At 40.3% G+C, this 20,026-nt stretch overlaps 1 protein-coding gene across 1 annotated transcript in view; it reads left to right on the plus strand.

The window, feature by feature from the left end:
• Positions 1 to 4,462: 4,462 nt before the first annotated feature.
• Positions 4,463 to 20,026, plus strand: part of odad2 (outer dynein arm docking complex subunit 2) — a 31,447-nt gene continuing 15,883 nt past the window's right edge. The window contains exons 1-8 of the mRNA XM_010794579.1: positions 4,463 to 4,573; positions 5,076 to 5,225; positions 7,106 to 7,259; positions 14,345 to 14,491; positions 14,828 to 15,037; positions 16,474 to 16,707; positions 17,424 to 17,534; positions 17,653 to 17,807. Coding sequence (XP_010792881.1) covers positions 4,536 to 4,573; positions 5,076 to 5,225; positions 7,106 to 7,259; positions 14,345 to 14,491; positions 14,828 to 15,037; positions 16,474 to 16,707; positions 17,424 to 17,534; positions 17,653 to 17,807 — 1,199 coding nt within the window. The 5' untranslated portion in view covers positions 4,463 to 4,535. The remainder of the gene's footprint in view (positions 4,574 to 5,075; positions 5,226 to 7,105; positions 7,260 to 14,344; positions 14,492 to 14,827; positions 15,038 to 16,473; positions 16,708 to 17,423; positions 17,535 to 17,652; positions 17,808 to 20,026) is intronic.

The following is a 20,026-nucleotide window of genomic DNA, read 5'->3' on the forward strand; positions in this document are numbered from 1 at the left end:
CCCCTCTCAGTGTACCATTACATAGAGAGCTCAAAATACTTTCAAGTCCAGGATACTCTGAATGTGTTTGCCATTAATCCTAAGAGAAGATTTTGCATGCTGCAGCACCTTTCACTCTTCCACTCACATTGCTGACAAGCCCTCGGTTTCCTGCGTCTGTTTCTTCACCTGGAAACGGTTCGACCAAGGTGAAAAACTACAATCTTAAAACACCCAACGGTCGACATTGATGCAAATGAAACCTCAAAGAGCACTAGTGTCTGAAACCTAATTTAGCGGTTTTACATGGTTTTACACTTCCTCTTTGAGGCTGCCTGGAGATACTCTGAGCTTTCTAACCCCGGCTATTCAGGCTGACATGTGGGTCACATTATAATTGTGGTTTTTAGAATTAATGAAGCTGTTTTTACACTTTGTTTTCACAGGGCATAAAACAGGAGGGGGAGGAAAGTGGCTACGAGCGAACAAGTGATGTGTACAGAGACCTGCGCACTCTTCTGAAGAGCAGATCTCCACATTTAGCTGAGAACATAAACACGCAGGTACAGTGGGATATAGCAGATGCAATTATCATTCATCCACACAGTAGGACCTCCTCTTTCTAACCTTGGATTTTATCTCACAAAGTGTGGATGTGTGGGTGATGAAATGGCTCTTTGTTCCATAACAAGGTCCTTTTTTCTAACCTCTGATTTGATCCCTGATACTGTGTGACTCACATGCATAAACACAGTTAGGGTTGTGTAATCAGTGTCTGTGCTGCTCAACGCTAGTGAGCTAGTGTCTGGTTGTCACTGTGTTGAAACATTTCTAAAAACCTCCAACATCCAAACAGCACAGCCCCATCTCACACACACACACACACACACACACACACACACACACACACACACACACACACACACACACACACACACACACACACACACACACACACACACACACACACACACACACACATAGACAGACAGACACACACATTCTCATTTCCAGACATAGAAATACGCGTGATTTATTCAGTCGTGCTATTTCCTGCTTTGGTAATTTGACGACATAACAAATCGCCTCAATAATAGATCCCAGCTGCGTCCAGAAATCTGTTAATCATTTAAAAATATCTCACACTGATGTTTGTTGGAAAATATGGCATCATCCATGCTTTACAGACCACCTACTGCCCACTGCAGACTTTGTATTGATCTTGTATCTTTACCATAAATAATTGTATTGTTTGCTCTTATGTCATCCCTGTCAAATAAAGTGGGAGGTAAGTTGTCTTTAAACAACCATTAATGTGAAATATTTACAATCAGCCATGCTAGCATACTGCTTATACGTAGATTTGTACATGGTGGTTGGTCTACCACATTGGTCAAGACTGAAAAATACACTCAACTTTTGCATGGATTGCACAGCGTAATGACTTTGGATTCACATCAACATCACCTCTACATTGATAACAGAATGTTAAAATGCTAACAGGCGTCTAAGAGGCTAAACATCAACAGTAAGCTTTAAACACTGCTTCGTGGTTGTACACCATTAGACTATAGATTAGATTATGTTTACTGTGCAATTTTATTTGTATTTGTTATTTGAGTGTGATATGTATGCACCATATGGAAAGAAGAAGTAGTGTAACCCCAACCATGGCATGTACTACTACTTTTTGCTAACAGTTTCACAATGCTATGCTCCTTATTCTATTGATTAGAACATAACCATTGTGAGAGACTAGTACATTGAAGAGGCAAAAGGTGAAGATTAAAAAATTTCTGAAACCGCAATTGAACCGCTCACAATTGAGTGACTAGAAAATAGGAAGTAAATGAATAAATGATGGAGGGAATCATTTTAGACACAGCCTAGTTAAATGAAAGCTATTCTTAGATTATATTCAGGGGTGCACACAACTTTCTCAGTGAGGTACTCAGATGAGTACCTGGAGTCAGTGTTTGGTACTCCAACGTCTGGCTCCCCTCAAAGTTCCCATGAAGCCCTCTGTATCTCGAACGTCAACGGGGGGGGGGGGGGGGGTAGTGGAGTGCAGAGCTTCGTGACCACAGAGCACATCAGCTGTTTTAGCGCAGTGCTGCTGTACAGACCGACGTTAACAGCAGCCCTGTCAGCCCTCTGTCGTCCGGTGATCTAACCGCCTTCTGGAGAAGCTTCACAAGTACGTCGGTACCTATGGTCGGTACGCAAATGCGCTTTGTGACACAAGTGACGGTACGCATTTCAGATTGTTGCCGCGCATGCATACCTGCGTACCACTTATGTGCACCCCTGATTATATTCCATAGTTTACAAAGTTTTCATTATATATACGTGGAGTAGATATTGGACCGTCCATATTGCGAGCTGGAATGGGGTTAGTAGAGACTTTAATAAACCAATGTGTAGTGCCAGGCCGAGGCGTGTAAAAAAAGACATTCAGGCTTTTATGTTTTACGAGTCCTGTGTGAAGAGTGATGCTTTGAGTCTGAACATTCTAAAAGTGATGGACAGCCGCAGTAAACTTTGCTGTGAACCAGTTTGTGGGGGCACAAATCATCGTCAGGGTTTCTCTCTTCTGGATTCTTTACCCTCTTTGATATCAGCCTTGCATTGTCCGGTTACTTTTGTTTCACAATAACTTTTTCTCTCCCTCAACTTGAGCCAATCATTTGATGGGGTCAACTTGAAAACTGCTTTGAAACTCCTTCGGTTGATTGCCGACGACAGCAATCCAATGGCGCAATATGCATCCCATGTCAGAAATTAAGTAATTGCAGTCATGATATCTTCCAGTTTTTATTTGATAGAGCTACGGCAGTCTGTCAGAAACACGATCTCGCATATCTCTGTCTCGCTTCCCTGATTGCAACACACTTGGAAGGCGAACGCCAAAGATAACAACACCTAATCTCCAAACACATCATTCCAAAGTGAGGAAGCAGGTCTTTTTGAGTACTTCTATTAGATCAGACAGCCTCAATCAAAAGAGCAGAGGCAGCCAGAGGAGACTGCAACACGGGGAGGAAGCTGGCCTGCCCCCTCTGCTCCCTGTTGTGGATTCATTTTGACATCACAGTGATTGGAAATTGGACATGCGATGTATTTGCATGCACACGACGCTCGCTGAAGAGCAAAACCTCCCTGGTTTGTAAGATTTGTTATTCATTTTGAACATCCTGAAATTAATTAAGACTGTCACAATGAGTCAGTAGAGAATGTGACAGATGTTATATGGCCGATGGCTTCAGATTTGCTGCCCCGCTGATTTTCCATCCGTATGGATCAAGTGATTAGACGCAACTCTCCGCCAAACACATGTAAATAGTTGGACGCTTTAGCAGTGAAATTAAGGGATACAAAAAAACTGCTAATGATTGAATGTCACCTAGTATAAAAATGTTTGCAGGCGTCAGGGCTGCTTAACACAGCATTAGTCTCCAGACTTCTAGTGTTCTCAGATGAATAAAGGCACCTGTAATGGGACTTTTTTACTATGACATGTCAAGAAATGTGGAGTGTTTCCCTCTGTGTGAGCGCATGGTCTTTCTCCATTTCACATATAATAGAACTAAGGAAGGTTGTTTCGCCTAATAAAGTCAGACTGTGGCTCTGTGGTTGGCTGAATTGACTTGTATGTTTCCAATAGCGGGTCACTTTGTGTTTTATGAAAAACAAGTCTTTGGAAAAGCGATTGGCTCCAGCTCGAACACAATCCCTCGGAATACATCTTAATTATTTCCCCCTTGCCTTTAAAACATGTTGAGCCCCTAACAACCAATGACAGTGTGAGCTGTTTCTGCAGAGCAGGTGTCTGTGATTAAAACATTCTCCTGCCTGCAAACCATTCATATGTGTCTCATTGGCATTCGTGTATAGGTTGTAAAAGTTTGGTATAAAAGCCTTCAAAAGAAAGAAAGTCATAACTGAATAACAGTGACACAAAGGCGTTACTCTGTCTGTGCCAAGCTGCAAGGCTTTAGGTGGAGGAATGTACAGAAACAATAAACGTTTTGATATTGTTCAGCCAATTAACAGAGGGGGAACCTCTTCTGTGTAAAGCATGGGGAACGTGTTATTCTACCTCTATGCCTCAATAAAGACTGAATTGTTATTCTTTCGAGAGCGGGTTTATGGTAATTTGATGTTTTTCACGTGTCATTGATACTGTTCTGTAGTTTAACATGACTTTTCTGGGAACACTTTGTCAGACAGTGTTATGTAACGTGTCTCAAATAATGAAGAGAGAGGCATCGTGTCAGATGGAAAATATGTTTCAGTAAACTGTCTAATTTCTCCAATTTGGCCACATATTAAAAAGCTGTCTTTACCTCTCTCTCCTGTCTTTGTCTTTTTTCCCCTCACCAACAGGATTTTGCAGTGCAAGAACCTCCATCAACTCAAAAGGTCCAGCATGTGGAACCGGTTGACGCGGAGGAACAAGGCCAATCCCAGAGTTCTTACGAGCAACGGGAAAAGAATGTGAATGAGAACGCGAGGCAATCGCTGTACAAGACAGGCGGCGAAAAGAAATATGAACCATGTCCGAGATGGAGGAATCTCGGCCTCACGTCTCCATGTGGGTACGTAATAATTCCTCATGAAGATGTATCCTAAAAGACACACTGTGGAGCAGGGATCCCTCCTGTTGGAGCTTCACATGACAGCGATGCCAAACCTCGTCACTCTTTTCTGCCAGCACGGTTATATGATTTTATAATTTGAAGGCAACTGAAAATATTCCCGATTACACAAATATCTGAGTTAATGGATACGTTCACAGCGTGGAAACCCTTTCTGCCCAATTACAGGCAGAAATGTTGGGAAAAGCAAATCCCCCAAAGATCTGTCACATATGGTCTTTGATTGATAAATAGATCTCGTGAGGGCTGAGCTGTTGCAGCTGTACCTTGTGATAACTATACCCACTTGAGGAGAAACTGGCTAAAGATAAAAGCATCTCAGAAAAAGAAATGCCCGCTGAACCCTTGTCTCGAATTGTTAAATAATGATTATGTTCGAAAAATAACCATTTTCAAAATAGAAGCAGGCGTAATGACTCTTATTTCACATCATTACAGTGAAGCGGAGGAAAAGAAACGCAGTAAGAGCTCTGGAGAGGAGAAGTGTGATGGAATACAGAAGAGAAAGCGGGGAGCAGGAGCCAAAGGAAAGATGAAAGCAGAATTCTCTGCGTCCTCTTTACCTGGGCGCCTGTCATCCCAGAAAATGTAAGTGTCCAAAAACAGGTATTTATACAATCCAGAGGAAATACCTATTTTTCTGTAGGAGGAGTAATCTACTGTATACAAGGTTTGGGAAACTGAAAGCCAAATCCTTTTTGTGGGGACATTTGTACATTTATTAGGGGAATGTAATAATGTACATTTAATCCCCTCCCTCTCCTCCCTACCCCCTCTCCTCCCTACCCCACTGGACTCTAACTCCCCCACACACTCAGACACTCAAATCCGGCACCAGACACTTTTTACGATGCTATGGACAATATTGCAATAATGCACGTTCGATGGACAATCTGCACTAATGCACATTCTCAAAATATTGAAGTTGTTTTGTATATATTGATTGTTGTGTTTTTATTTAGGTGCACGTGTACAAATGTGTCTATGACTGTGTATATACATACATATTTGCACACATATTTTTATTTTGATATTTTTATATTCTCTATTCATTTGTTTTTATATTCGGGATTGTGGGAAACAGTATTTCGATCTCTCTGTCTCACTTTGAGCACATTTCTGAGTTACTAAACAATCAATGTATGCCACTATTTGCTTCTACTCCACTGCATTTTGGAAGCAAATATTACACTACATATATCTGACAGTTTAAGTTACCTTACAGATGCAGATTATTGGCTTATACAACATATAAATCAACTAATAAATAAACAATGACATTTAATTATAGGTTAAAATGTCCAGACGTAGACAATTAGCTCCACTTTTCCCAGCTGCGATTGACACATAAATGCATCAACAATCATAATCAATGATTGAATACCTATGATTCTGAAAAGGGTCATTACTCATAACAAGTACTTTTACTTTTGGTACTTAAGTATATGTTGATGTCGATACATTTGTACTTTAGAATTTTTAATGCAGGACTTTTATTAGTACCAGCTATTTTTACAATTTAGTATTGCCCCTTTAAGTCGGTGCCAGTTGAAGAATAATCCGCTTAGCACTTGTATTATGACTGCCACCATTTAGTCAGTTTTAGACTTTAAAATGCATATTGCAGGTTTTGCATATTGTATATGATTGTTTTATTTCATGCCGGTGCACTGAAACATTTCCTTTTTATGCAAATGAAATAAATAAAGTAACCTGAACTGAATGTGAAGTATCAAATGTATTTAAAGGCTTTTTCTTCCTCTGTTTCTTGGCAGCTAGACCTCCTCAGCTCTTTGCCAATGCATATAGACTGCTAGCATCATAAATTGTCACTCGCCACTGTTCACTGATAGCATTATTGCTCATCAGGTAGTGTACTGTACATGCTATGATCTCCCCAGGGTGCATTCAATCATTCCTGAATGTCCACGCACCGGGGGCGTGCGTAGGCGTGGCAGCTTCTTGAAGGTTCGCTGTTTATCATGTTGCTTCCTGGAAAACGCTCCCTCAAATCTGCTCCCCTGGAAATGCCATTTGTACGTACATGGGAACCGTTCCTCCATTTGTATATGTACCAAATTTCATTGCTCCGCTGTGCCCCATTTTCATGATAAAGTTATCCAAGTGACCGGAGCAACTTTAAAAAGCCATCTGCATTTCTGTTTGCATCAATAGCCTTGCAGGAGTCTTCCCTCTGTATATGATGATGACGACTCCAGCCCTCCCCTGACATTAATCCAATCCTTATTCTCCTGCTGCTTAGATTCTGAGGAAGTTCAAACTTGACACTTGTATTTCAAATTCCTTAATGTGTCTCCTTGTGTGGGATGACCGTGCTGTTTTATCCATTTATGAAGCCGGAAAAGAGATATTCCATCCCTTTGTCTGGCTATTGTATTGTCTGGTTACACTATCCCGCACTTTTGTACGTTGTTATCTGAATCTGTACTGTTTTTTTCTTTGTTCAGTAAGACCCCAGCAGGATCAATGCCATTGGACGCTTTCAGTGAGAGTTCATCTGAGAGTGAGGAGGAGGAGGAGCAGCCGGAGCGCCGTCAGGAGAGTAACACAGACCTGCCTTCTGAATATTGGCAGATCCAGAAACTGGTGAAGTACCTCAAGGTATGTTACCTGGCACACTACCGTCTCCTCACTCCGAGAGGGATTTTCAAATCCTAAAATAGCGATTTGTACAGAGAGCTGTACTCCTGCAGGCTAAGGCCGGCTTTAACTAGCAGGAAATAATAAAGTCAATGCTCCTTTCCTGTCATCTGTTCAAGAATTTTGATGCTGTCCTGAGTCGGTATTCAAATGTCAAAAACCGCGTGGAAAATAGACATTAAATCGTGGAATTGCAGGAAAACTTAGTATCACGAAAAAGGTAATTTTCCAATCCCACCTGTCTGTTTTGCCTTACTCATATCAAAACAATATAGGGATGTCAGATGAAATATATATATTTGAAGCAGCACTTTTGAAGGAAGATGCTTCTTGAAGTGGTTGGCTCATCTCATGGATTCGTGGTTTCTGACACAGGCCCGTTTGGTTGCACGTGTGAGTCGATGCACGGGGGGAAAGAGCTGTCTAACGGCAGCAGCTGTACGCACTGTTTGCCCACACCGCAGAAGCATAAAAATGAAGCGCGCCTGTGATAGGTCTGACAGGGCATATGGTGAATATTAAAGTGTCAAAACATGGAAAGGAAAGAGTATAGAAACGCCACTGAGCCAGTTGACTTCACATTTTACCGTAGCTCACTCCCATTATCTATTTATCTGGACATTATCATTCAGACAGATTATATTAAAACAGACTGTGTTGACTTTATTTTGACAGGAATCAATTTTCTTTGCTTCTATTTAACAGTAAAAAGACCTTAAATGCTCTTTCAAAATAATTCAGTTAATGTTATTTCAATGTGTAATAACAGTCTACATCACATATTTTTATTCAGGATAGAATTTCTTGATATGACTAACAGATTTGTGTTCTGCGGCTTGAATAAGATCGTTCACTTTTATAGAAAACACTGCTTGATATTTTTAGCTTAGCAAAATAGGATATAAAGGAAATTCCCACTCCATTCCAGAGAGGAACAAAAAAAGAGAGTAAATGATTTGAAAGAGGGAAACTCAGATATATAAAAACCTCACTGGTTTGCATATTCCTTACTTTTCAGCGTTGTGGCGTCAGCTTTAGTGTGTGTGTGTGTGTGTGTGTGTGTGTGTGTGTGTGNCCCTCTCCCTCGCACTATAGACAGCCGTTTGTACTCTAGGAAGTTTAACACTTTCATAAAGCGACACATGCATGTTCTGTTTTGTGTTTTAATGATATTTATGTAGGAATATTTGCCCCGGGATCCGATGTGTTTGTTTTTATACTTGTATGACTGGAGACCTGTGCCTGTAAAATTGTTACATGGTCTCTCACCAAACCCTGCATGCAGATTTGTGTCTCTGGGGATTATATTTGTGTTTTTTACGGGTCTGTAACATACTTCTTCACCTTCTTATTTAAGTTTACAAACAACCATTTATAAAAAAGACTTTATATTAAAAAAAATTATATTTTAAACGCTGTTTTCTGTACTGTAGTTGTACAAAGAACATCCACTATGGCCTTCAGTAGACCAAGCTAAATAACAACTTCGTTTAAAAGAACAAGATGTTTTTTCGCGAGTCAGGACTGAAGATTGTTATTCAAGCAATTAAGGCACAACATGTCATTTGAGTATTTTATTTCAGTTTAGATAAATACAAAATTCTCCAGCTGCTATCAGTTAGGTTCCCCTGTGGCTTAAAAATAAATACATTTTCATGTTCTGACGGACGTAAATATTGTGTCCTTTACACAATGTGTTACTTGTTACCTGGTAATTCCAACATTGAGTGTTGTAAACATTTTTGTAATTTAATTTGTACAATAATCCTAATTTCTTCCTCTTTGTTTTACTGAGCATATGGCTTTTTGAGCAGTCCCAATGAAATAATTCACCAGACTTCTCTTAAACAGTGTCACTATTAGTGCAGACTTTCCCCATTGCTTTGACATTGTGTGTAACTCTCACTATAAATGTACAAATTCTGCAGATTAACAAGCTGATCCTGGACCCTGACACACATGGTATTGTGTTCAGCCCTCATTAAAGTTGCTCCCCCTCTGCTGGCCAGTCATGGTACTACCGCGCTGCTCTTCTCTCATGAGAACCATATTACTAATTGCCACACTAAAACTAATCCTGCCTCCAGTGTACAAGAGCCAGTATCAGCTCATTTTCTTATTATGTTCTAAGCACTTAAGCATTTTTGATTCTTTTTTAATAACACAATTAAAACATTACATTTTTACTGCCTGTGATGCATTTACAACACAATTTACTCACAAGAACAGTAATCATTTCACTCTCATGAGTGAGGCGACTTTGCAATTGAAAGACTAGACGTTTGCTCAGCGTGCATATTTTATGACAGAGAGGCCTATTATATGATTATGTTTTATGTTATAGTAGATCCCATGTCAAATATGAAGCAAGAAACAAGCAATGATCATTAATTCTATCCTGACGGTACCTTTCCCCATAATACAGCAGGGGATTTGAGTTTGGTCTTGCCATTAGTGCAGTGAAGTTTGAAACCTCATGCATCCTCTACGGCTCGGCCTCTGCCAAGACCCGCTACTTTCAGCTACTTCTATCTTACACTGAGCTCTATGAAGCGCTGGCAGTGGCCCGAGTCCACCTGTCACCGGTCCAGCATTGCAGACATACGTATCTGAGCACTTATCCTCAATATGCACTTTTATCCCTGGTGACAGGAAGCCAAACACTCACTCATTCGCAAAATATACACAACAAAACGGCAATAAGGAAAAGGTCTCAGGTCAATAGGGTATCATTGACAGCCCTATTAAGCCCCTTCCTGCTCCAACATGCTCACTGCGGTGATTTATAGGCTCGGGCGGGCCAGTCTGTGTCTGTTGAGTCCAGTCTGCTACCCCAGACAAGAATAAGACCTCCATTCAGCAGTGGGGAGGCATTAGCTATTTTAGTAGCCACCTGCAGTGAAGGAGGAGATGCAACGCATAAAGCATCTTTAAGTGGTTGATATTGGGTTCACCTCATGAATGGAAACTTATCCCTCTTACTGCTTTATGTCTAAACTCCTTGTTAGGCAATTCAAAGAGACAAGGCAATAGATCATTTATACAACTATCTCCTTAATCATTACTAGATGAGTTGCCATTAAACTGCTGATTAATGAATATTAAAGATACCCTAAATACCATGCTTCAAATTCCACACTCCTATACATGTTCCCAATGGGATGTGTAATGGTTGAGCTGAGTGTACTGTAGTATCACTACTTAGGGTTATATCGGCCATCTATCATCATTTAAATATCCATTCAGCTGATAAGAAACACTTATTTTGTCTCTTCTTCTTACTTAAGTGTTGTACATCAGGATTTATATGTTGTTTTTATTCACACGTGCTGCAAGTCTCTATGGAAGGCAAGCTCAATTGATCTGATCTGTCTGTCCTGACTTACTTATCTCTATTAATATTCGATAGATTGCCATGAAAGGTTGTTCAGAAATTCATTGTCCCCCGAGCAGATTGTGGTGCTCCCCTGACGATTCTTAGTTCACCACAATGAAGTGGACATCTGCGCTGAACGTCTTGACAAGTATTGGATGGATTGCTGTGAAATTTGATGCAGATATTCAAGGTTCCTAGAAGGTACATTTGAATGACTTTGGTGATTTCCTGACTCTTCCTCTAGCGCCACTACAGGTCAACATTTCCACTTTGTCGGGGAAAAGCTTGACATCTACTGGATGGTAGACACAAAATGTTGTACAGTGATTCATGGTTTCCAGAGGATAAATTCATATGACTTTGCAACCCAGTCGCACGGCATTTTGCGTTATAGTCACGACATTTAATCTATTGATTCGTGTTCACCAACACGATTTTCCCCTTTTTTTCGTGTCACACAGAACGATTTTAAAAGCAATGTATTTTTCGTGGCTGCAGCACGTCTTTTTATCCGTTCGGGTCTTGGAAGACCGGAAGCTGTGTGGTTCATAAAAACATGTTTTTACTCAATATCAAGCCATAATTATTGTTTTTATTTTAAATCGTATAATGTCGGACTTTTTTTGTCGTCTGTGAGGGAAAGAAATGGGGCTCAGAGCCTCAGAATACTGAAATCTGTATTTTTTTTAAATCTTTTTTTCCTTCCAATTTGTTATTCTTTTCTAAATAACACACTGTTATTTACTCACCAATAACACACAATTATCCTTGTTTTTATTTATTTGTTTAATTCCATCATCTCGGGCTTTTTTGGCGTCTGTCAGGAACTGAATGTCAATATATATTTTGAGCATCATTGCGATAATGATTACCCAAGATCCTCAGCTATGGTTTAAGCTCCCTAATTGGATGTTTCAGCCGCAATGCATGTAGGGATATGGTGTTAATGCGATATGAAATCCGAAAAACTTTTTTTTTTAAAGAAAATAATACTTTATTCCGAGTGTTCTCACTTTTCTCTTTGAAAGTCATCACATAACGGAATTGTAATACACTGTTCGGCTGCATTACATATTACAGAACCCCACAGCTTCCGGTCTTCCAAGACCCGAATGGACAAAAAGAAGTGCTGCAGGCACGACACATACTACCAATAAAAATACATTGCTTTTAAAATCGTTCTGTGACACGAAAAAAAGGGGAAAATCGTGTTGGTGAACACGAATCAATAGATTAAATGTCGTGACTATAACACGAAATGCCGTGAGACTGGGTTGGACTTTAGTGATCCTCCAACTTTTCCTGAAGAGCCAACAAGAGGCTGATGGAAATATCACAAATGTACTTACTTTTCAATGGATTGCTATCAAATGCGGTAATAATGTGGACATTCGTGTTCCCCAGAGGATGAATCCTGCTGACTTTGGTAATCCCTAGACTACTATTCTAACTCCATGACCAGGCCAATGTCCACTTGTCCTTGACTGTGTCGTTTTTTCAATGATTCCTGCTAAACTAACCACATTCCCGTTAGCCTTAGCTGTACTTGTGTTCAGTGCAGCAACCATTGAAAATGGAGAACCTTGTAAGAATGACTTGCTAAACACGTGGATATTAACATGTGTCAATATGTGCAATTGAGCAAGTTGATAATAGCTTTTAGCTTAATGCAACGCTATGCCTAAGTACAAGCTAACATAGCTGCTAGCAAGGTTGTGGAATCTCAAAAGGTGGAAGCTAACCGTTTAAAGAGAAGGCCTGCTAAGTTTTCAAGGACTATTTGAAATACATCGCAGGTTATGTTTCCTTATACCCTATAGAGGTTTATAACTCGGTATGAGTATTGATTATGGCAATGCCAAGCCTGTAGGTTATGGAACACAGTATCGATGCAAAGCACAGCTATTTAACTGCTTTTTGAATTTATTGTTCAAATGTGGAATAGTGGTTGAATTGGTTCCACTTTGAGCATCTGCTCGTCATGCTCATAGAGTCAAAGATCTTTCATCATAAAAGATTGTCAGATGTTGTCAGTGTTTTAAAGAATGTCGACAATACTTCAAGACCAAAGCTAACGAAAATGAAAGCACATGATCTGTTTTCTGTTCTCCCTGCTATCACTCCTAAACATAGCATTCGTGTTGTTTTTACAAGGTATGAACCTTGCCTGCTAAATCCTTTGAAGAATGAGAATGCAGGAGACAAAGGAAGCCGTAGATCCACTGCTGTTAATGGGCAAATGGTTCACATCATGATATGGAGAACACATGTGGCCGTTATCCTGCTGTGTCAGAGCACCGCTTTGTGAGGGAGATATGATCAAACACCACTTGATTCTCTGGTATATGCCTATAGTGATGAGCCCGCCTCTCCAAAAGCAGCATGAAACACATTACTGCTCGTGCATTCTATATAGTGATGGGCTATTTTCTACTCATAGCTGATAGCAGGACATGCTACATTCTTATGTTCAGTTGAAATTATCTATGTAGGACGGTGCTGACGTCTTAAATTGTTCGCAAAGTGTGCAACTAATAAAGGACCTTCAAACTTGGAACGGTAGAGGCGGCCTTGAATCCAGTAGATGAGAATTCTATGTGTATCACATTCAAACCACAGCGAAAAATTGAATCATATTTGATTGTTCACTCGCCAGCAGATTTTGGACTAGATCTCAGTGTCACATATCAAAGCCATGTTGCAGGTCTAGTGTTACAGCAGCTAACTGTTGCATTTGCGTGCCACAAGCTTCTGTTTTATCTGACTACTGATTTTCCCCCCTGTTTCATGATTAAAACCATTGCATGTCAACAAAGATTGTTACGCAACTCCTTATGATGCAGACTAAATATGGCAAGGAAAAAACATCATTGCTGCCTGCAGTTGAAACATCTCATAGAACCAACTGGAGGTTTAAGTGCCATCAACATCGGCCCATCCAGGACATTATGTTGATTTGTCCATTTGGAGCCGAAAGAATAGAATTTGGTCACTACATTTAGTAGAAAACAGTCAAATAAGAAAGACTCTGCCACAGTTGAGGATTTGACCAGCCACACATGCACATTTTTTAATCTATTCATTTTTTGTGAACATATTTTAGCTAAGTTCCGATCAAACGTAATCAGTGTTTGGCCCCCATGTGTGTTTAGGGGCTTGAATTTAAATCAAAGAGCAGATTTCCCCACCTCGAGGCACTTGTTGACTCAGTAGTGTTGTAGCTACCAAGTTACTAATCGCTGTGGCGCAGGTCTAAAATGATATGTGTGTGTATAGCAACTGTCAAAACATTTTCTACTCTTGATATGGTAACTCACAAGTTTTAGCGCTAATAGTGTAATTTTTCATCCTCGGGGCAATGTCTAATGTTTTCTGAGCTTGGCACTGTTGTCGTAGCTTAGCGCTCTGTTAGCAGATAATTTCTCTCCTACAGTGTTTATCGCCACAAAGCTTAACACTTACCAGGCTGTGGTATAAACAAAACAACCCCAGCAGGAGTGGTATTATCAGAGGAAACAACAGAGGGAGAGTGAGCGTGGGGGAAAGTAGGGAGATTAGTGTCCTCCTCCCTTTTTCTAAGTGTCTGCTTAATGTTTAATTCTCTCCTCCTCTCTTTCATTATGTCTTCTTTTTTTCTTTCATTGACTCGTGTTGGGCATTATTATTTCAGGGAGGCGACCAGACGGCCACTGTTCTCACTCTGTGCGCCATGATGGACTTTAATTTGATGCAGGAGACGTGCCAACTGGCCATCCGGGACGTAGGTGGCCTTGAAGTCCTCATTAACTTGCTGGATACAGATGAAGTCAAATGCAAAGTAAGTAGCTCTACCAGAGCTGGACCTGGATGGCCTGCGGGCAAAAACCGAGCCGGCCGTGTGTGCCAGCCTGTGTTTTAGTAACAAAAACCGAGTGCTGGGTAGAGAGCATGCCTTTAAAGACACGGGGTAGCAATCATTCTCCAGTTTGCCTCATGACTTGTGTGTGCTTTTTGACCTGATTTTATTAGGTCTTTTGTCATGACTATTCTAATTTGTGTTGCTAGTAGCTTTATGTTCTTTTAGCACACAAGGAGGCCTTACATTAGCATAGACACAACCATTTATTTTCCATAAAATATCTTTTTGGGTTGGTTTTATTGTGTGTGTTTTTAGATTGGCTCCCTTAAAATCCTGAGGAAGATAAGTCACAACGTGCAAATCCGTCGAGCCATTGTAGACATGGGAGGCCTGCAGAGCATCGTGAGGATTCTGGACTCCCCAGTGAAGGACCTCAAGGCCTTGGCAGCCGAGACCATCTCTAACGTGGCCAGGTTCCGACGAGCAAGGAGAACCGTCAGGCAGTATGGCGGTATCAAAAAACTGGTGAGTATGAACAAGAAGCAACGTTCATTCAAGTTGGTGTAAATAGGATAACCAATCTTTGTCATGGCAATGTAAAAAGCAGGCTGAATATCAGAGCCTGGTATTGGTTAATGAATATAAGATTTTCCAATAAAACACTTTGTCTGTTTCAACTATTTTGTAACTTAGTGCAACCATTATTTGTACCACGGCCACTATGGACCCATTGCAAAAATGGTATGGTGCATAATTGCGACGTGATCCGCATATTACCGTTTATAATGAGTTTTAGGCGTAATAAACGAATCCAGACGTGGCTTAACAAAGTGGCAGTGCCCCATTTTTTTGTACTTGTGGTCATGTTCCTTTCGCCATTCATTTTTAGCTGGATGTCACTAGTCCCATGAGTTAATCAGAGGGTGTTCCGCAGGGTGTGGGGACTGGATCCTTGATGTTTTTGAATGGTTTTGTTTAGGGCTTTCCACACTAAGGGCACTCTGTTCCTTCTGTGATCTAATAAAACCAATATTATATTCTCACTCAAAAACTTGGGTCTTCAGGGCCATTTCAAACTTATTTGCTGTCATTCCAAAAAATGTAGTTGCAATAAATATTTAAAAAACACCTTCCCACTAGTTTACTTGCATAAGGGCAGATTACATGGTTGTAAAAGCACTTCTGAGATTTAGTATGTGTATGCGGTTCGGAAATGGTTCTTCTTTACAATCAGATCAAATCTATGGAATCAGTCCCGCCTAAACTATGTTCTAAGTCAAAGCAGATTAATCCTCAATGTATGCCCTTTTCACACTGTACGCACCCACCCAGGCTTTTAAAACCAGCAGAACGGTGCTGTGGTACAACAGATAGAATGTCCCCTACATCCTCTGACCTGCATTCATGTTTGTTGACAGAGGGACCTGTGATTAAAGCCTCCATGCCTTGTATATTTTCCCCAGCCCCAAATCGGATGTTCTCATGTGCAAGTCACTCACGAAGGCAGATTAATTTCACGCTATGCTATGAGACCACCTTTGAACTGCGCTGTGTGTAATAGCTTTGCCTGCTCTGTCTCACTGGCCAGGAACTATGGATTAGAACACTGAATGATGGCCATAAACCGTCACACTGGGCTTTTCAGGCCTAACATCAACATCAATCCTGACAGTTTTCCACTCCTAACAGTCTGGCTTTTTCATCTTTGCAGACCCAGTAGTAATAGAATTTTAATTACACCCTTAATCACAGCCAACAACTTGCTATTCTCATCTGGACCCATCCATTATCACTCCAACCATGCAACAAAACTTCTCAGAGTCCTTGAATTTATGACAAGTTCACAGAGTTTGTGTAAATGTGTGAGTCTGGAGTTTTTTTTGCTTTGAGACGTGCGGTCTGGATGTTTGTTCGCACACATTTTTATGTTTGTGTTTATCCTCCCTCTTCTCTCCGCTCAGGTGAAGCTGCTGGACTGTGTTCCGAATTTAGCCAGCCTGAGTGCAAACCAGGAGAAGGATGTGGAGGTGGCTCGCTGCGGTGCCCTGGCACTGTGGAGCTGCAGCAAGAGCACCAAGAACAAGGAGGCCATCCGGAAGGCTGGGGGCATCCCTCTGCTGGGACGCCTGCTCAAGTCTCCACACGAGAACATGCTCATTCCTGTGGTGGGCACCCTGCAGGAGTGTGCCTCAGAGGTGAGAGGGAACAATATGCCCTTTATCGTCAAATGTGGCATACATTGTCAATTCATGATCTGTGCAATAAAAGCTAAAAGTCTCATTCTATAAGACATTTAAAATACTGTAAATAATGTTTTAATTCTATCAAAGGATCAAATGAAAGGCCTAAAGTAACAATGAATGTTCCTAACACCAAGTACTCTTTCTTCCTATTTACCACAGAGATGAATAAACCTATTCAAAACACATCAATGAGCCACACTTGCACCTTAATTACAATGGAAACACTCACCAGAACACCACATTGTTTATTGTTATTTGCCCGAAGTTAGCTCCAAATACACTTTTTATTACAGTTTGAGTATGCAGAGTGAACTTCAGAGTGAACTTCTGCGTACTCAGTGAAGGATTTGTTTCTTTAGAAGGGGCAATGTGTTTTGAGGCCAACTAACTAAAACACCTTTACAATGTACTGTAGAGATTGACAAGCCTGACATTTGTAGAAAATACCAAAAGTGATAGGATAGTGCAAGCTTTACCTTTACACTATGTGATTTCAGCAGGGTGTGTAAGGATGTAAAAAACACATGAATTTTAGGGTAGAAATGAAAGACACTATACTGTACTTGTCATGTGAAACTAAGAAACAATATTATAAACATAAAGAAACATAATACCAGTAAATATATAAAATACCTATAGATAAGCCAATGTTGTTCATGTCACTACAGGAAAGCTACAGGATTGCCATTCAGACCGAAGGCATGATCAAGGATTTGGTTAAAAACCTAAGCAGTGACAATGATGAGCTCCAAATGCATTGTGCCAGTGCAATCTTCAAGGTAACTTCCTCATTAGTACACATTCATTTCATGAACAAATGTGAGAAAATGGAACTTAGTAAAAAACATTTTTCCTATACTTCCTGAAGGTCTTGACCATCTCTTTTACTCTATGCAGTGTGCAGAAGGCAAACAAACTCGTGACCTGGTGCGTGAGTACAAAGGTCTGCAGCCGCTGGCCTCTCTGCTGAGCAAGGCGTCCAACAAGCAGCTGCTGGCCGCCGCCACCGGAGCCATCTGGAAGTGTTCCATCAGCATGGAGAATGTGGCTAAGTACGCAGGGACTCTGGGTCTTACCTTATTACCTCTCATTACCTCACATGCCCATTAACACACGCATTTAACATACCAGAGATACAGAAACACATTGCGGCTATATATTTTGGGATGTGTTTGTAATTAGTTGTAACAGATTAGTATGATTTTAATAAATCAATCATAGGAGCAACAATCTAATGAGCCTCATTTTAAAGGGGATTAATAGTAATTGGTAATTTCACGCATGTGTGCTCATAACTTCTGGAAAATATGTTTCCTGAGATGATGTGGTTACAGTATGTGAAAACAGAACACCAATAGGGTATCAACCAACTTGCGTGCATTACTCGTCGCCATGCCATCAGCACATATGTTTTTTTATACTTTTACGGCGCTGCTGTTATTCATTCACGACTAGCTGTATCACTTTTTCCACTCTGATGCTTTTATCATATCTCCATTTCCTTTACAATTGCATCTGGTTGAAGTGATTACTTGCATAAATGTAAAGTTTTTCTACGGATTCTATTTGCTCTGATCTTTTATGTGAGTGTTTGCTGCTAGAATTCAGTCTTTCCCATCGTTAACGAAGGCTCAAGCCGATGTGTTGATTTGATAGACTTCGGTGATGTGTTATTCTAAGCCTGTGAATATTAAAGGAATCGGCCTCGGAGTTTCTAAAGTCAGAAGGCTGACAGAGCCTTTAATCATTTTTCATGTCAGGCTGGGGTTTATTTAAGTGTCATTCAGCCTGGTTCCTTCAGCAGTGACATTTGTGGAATGGTTTTTGACTTGTATTTAAGTGTCAGATGATTTTTAAATCCCTCATTTTCCCTCTAAAATAAATAATTCCTTGAAACCGCATCTTGGCCCTATACATTCCCACTAATGCTCCCTTGAAAGAATCATTTAATGTATTTATTTTCTTATTCTGTGTTAGGCTGGCTACATAATATATAACCCCATTGCATATATGTAATACCTTTTGTAATGTTTTCATTCATTCAAAACACATGCTCTCCATTGTAGGCAAGCAACTGGTAATTGATGATTCTACGATAAAGAGTATTCTTCAATTGTAAGGCTTTCCGCTGAGGTGAGATGATGTGAAAAAAGGCTTTTTCTTCCGACCAAGAAGTAGTTCAAATTGCAGTGAACCTCTAAAAATAACAAGAAAAGTTAACAGTAGCACTCACAAAGATCTATCTTCACTTCATATATCATATCTGACAGAATGATATCCTACATTTAAAGTTTGAGTGAAATCCTCCCAACTGGAACTGAGTGTCTGCTGCCACATCGAGTTAAGTGAAGATTCCTTTACAGGAGTGGAGGCATGACAATAACATTCCTCTGAAGCAAGATGGATGGATCCCTGTCTCTTTAACACACGCCATGCATGAACAATAAAACCTTTGGGGAATTTATTTGATTTAAATAAAGATAGTGACCTTATTTTTGCTTTGTTCATTTAACAAACAAATATCTTAAAACAATAGAAAAATGGACATAGTTTGGAAAGCCTGGCGCTTGTGTGAACTACACAGACCATGAGTAATGTGGTAGCTTTAATAAACTCACTGCCAGTACAGGCCCTCTGCCATATGTAATTACCTGTCACACTGTTGCCATGTTAAATACTTATATTACTACTGATAATAACAATAATAGAAATAATTATGATAAGACCATTAATCACACGTAAACCACATTTAGTGACACTTCATTTACAACACTTTGAGTGCCCTCTCTACATTTAACAAACAGAGTGCCATCATTTTGTGGTTTCTTCCCCGTGTGTGTTATGTTTTATTTTGGACGCTGTGGGCTCTTGGGTGTGAATGAAGGTGAAATGTGGCCACCTCCTCAGGAAGAAAGCAGCGTGATGCACAGCCAATGTTTTAAATGCACACTTGAATGTGTAAGTGGATCTGTTTTTTCATACTCTCCCAGGCTTATTTGAATCACTTAAAAAAGTCTAGGTCAGGCCAAAGCTTGGAATACAGTGACCGAGTCATTACTGTCAAAAAGGAAAGGCTGCTAATGTAACAGGGTTTCAGGGGCATGCGCTCATTTCAGAATCAATCATGGGCTGAGTGGTGTAAAGAAATGAAAATCATTTTGGAATACATTTTTGCTCCAGCAATATTGACAGGCAGGGAGGGGTTTCTCTCTCTCTCTTTTCTTTCATTAAGTACATGGTCAAATAAAACAGACCCTTTGGCCCATTGCAA

This window comes from Notothenia coriiceps, unplaced genomic scaffold (assembly GCF_000735185.1).
Source record: "Notothenia coriiceps isolate Sejong01 unplaced genomic scaffold, NC01 NC01_scaffold00037246, whole genome shotgun sequence".
Classification (NCBI taxonomy): domain Eukaryota; kingdom Metazoa; phylum Chordata; class Actinopteri; order Perciformes; family Nototheniidae; genus Notothenia; species Notothenia coriiceps.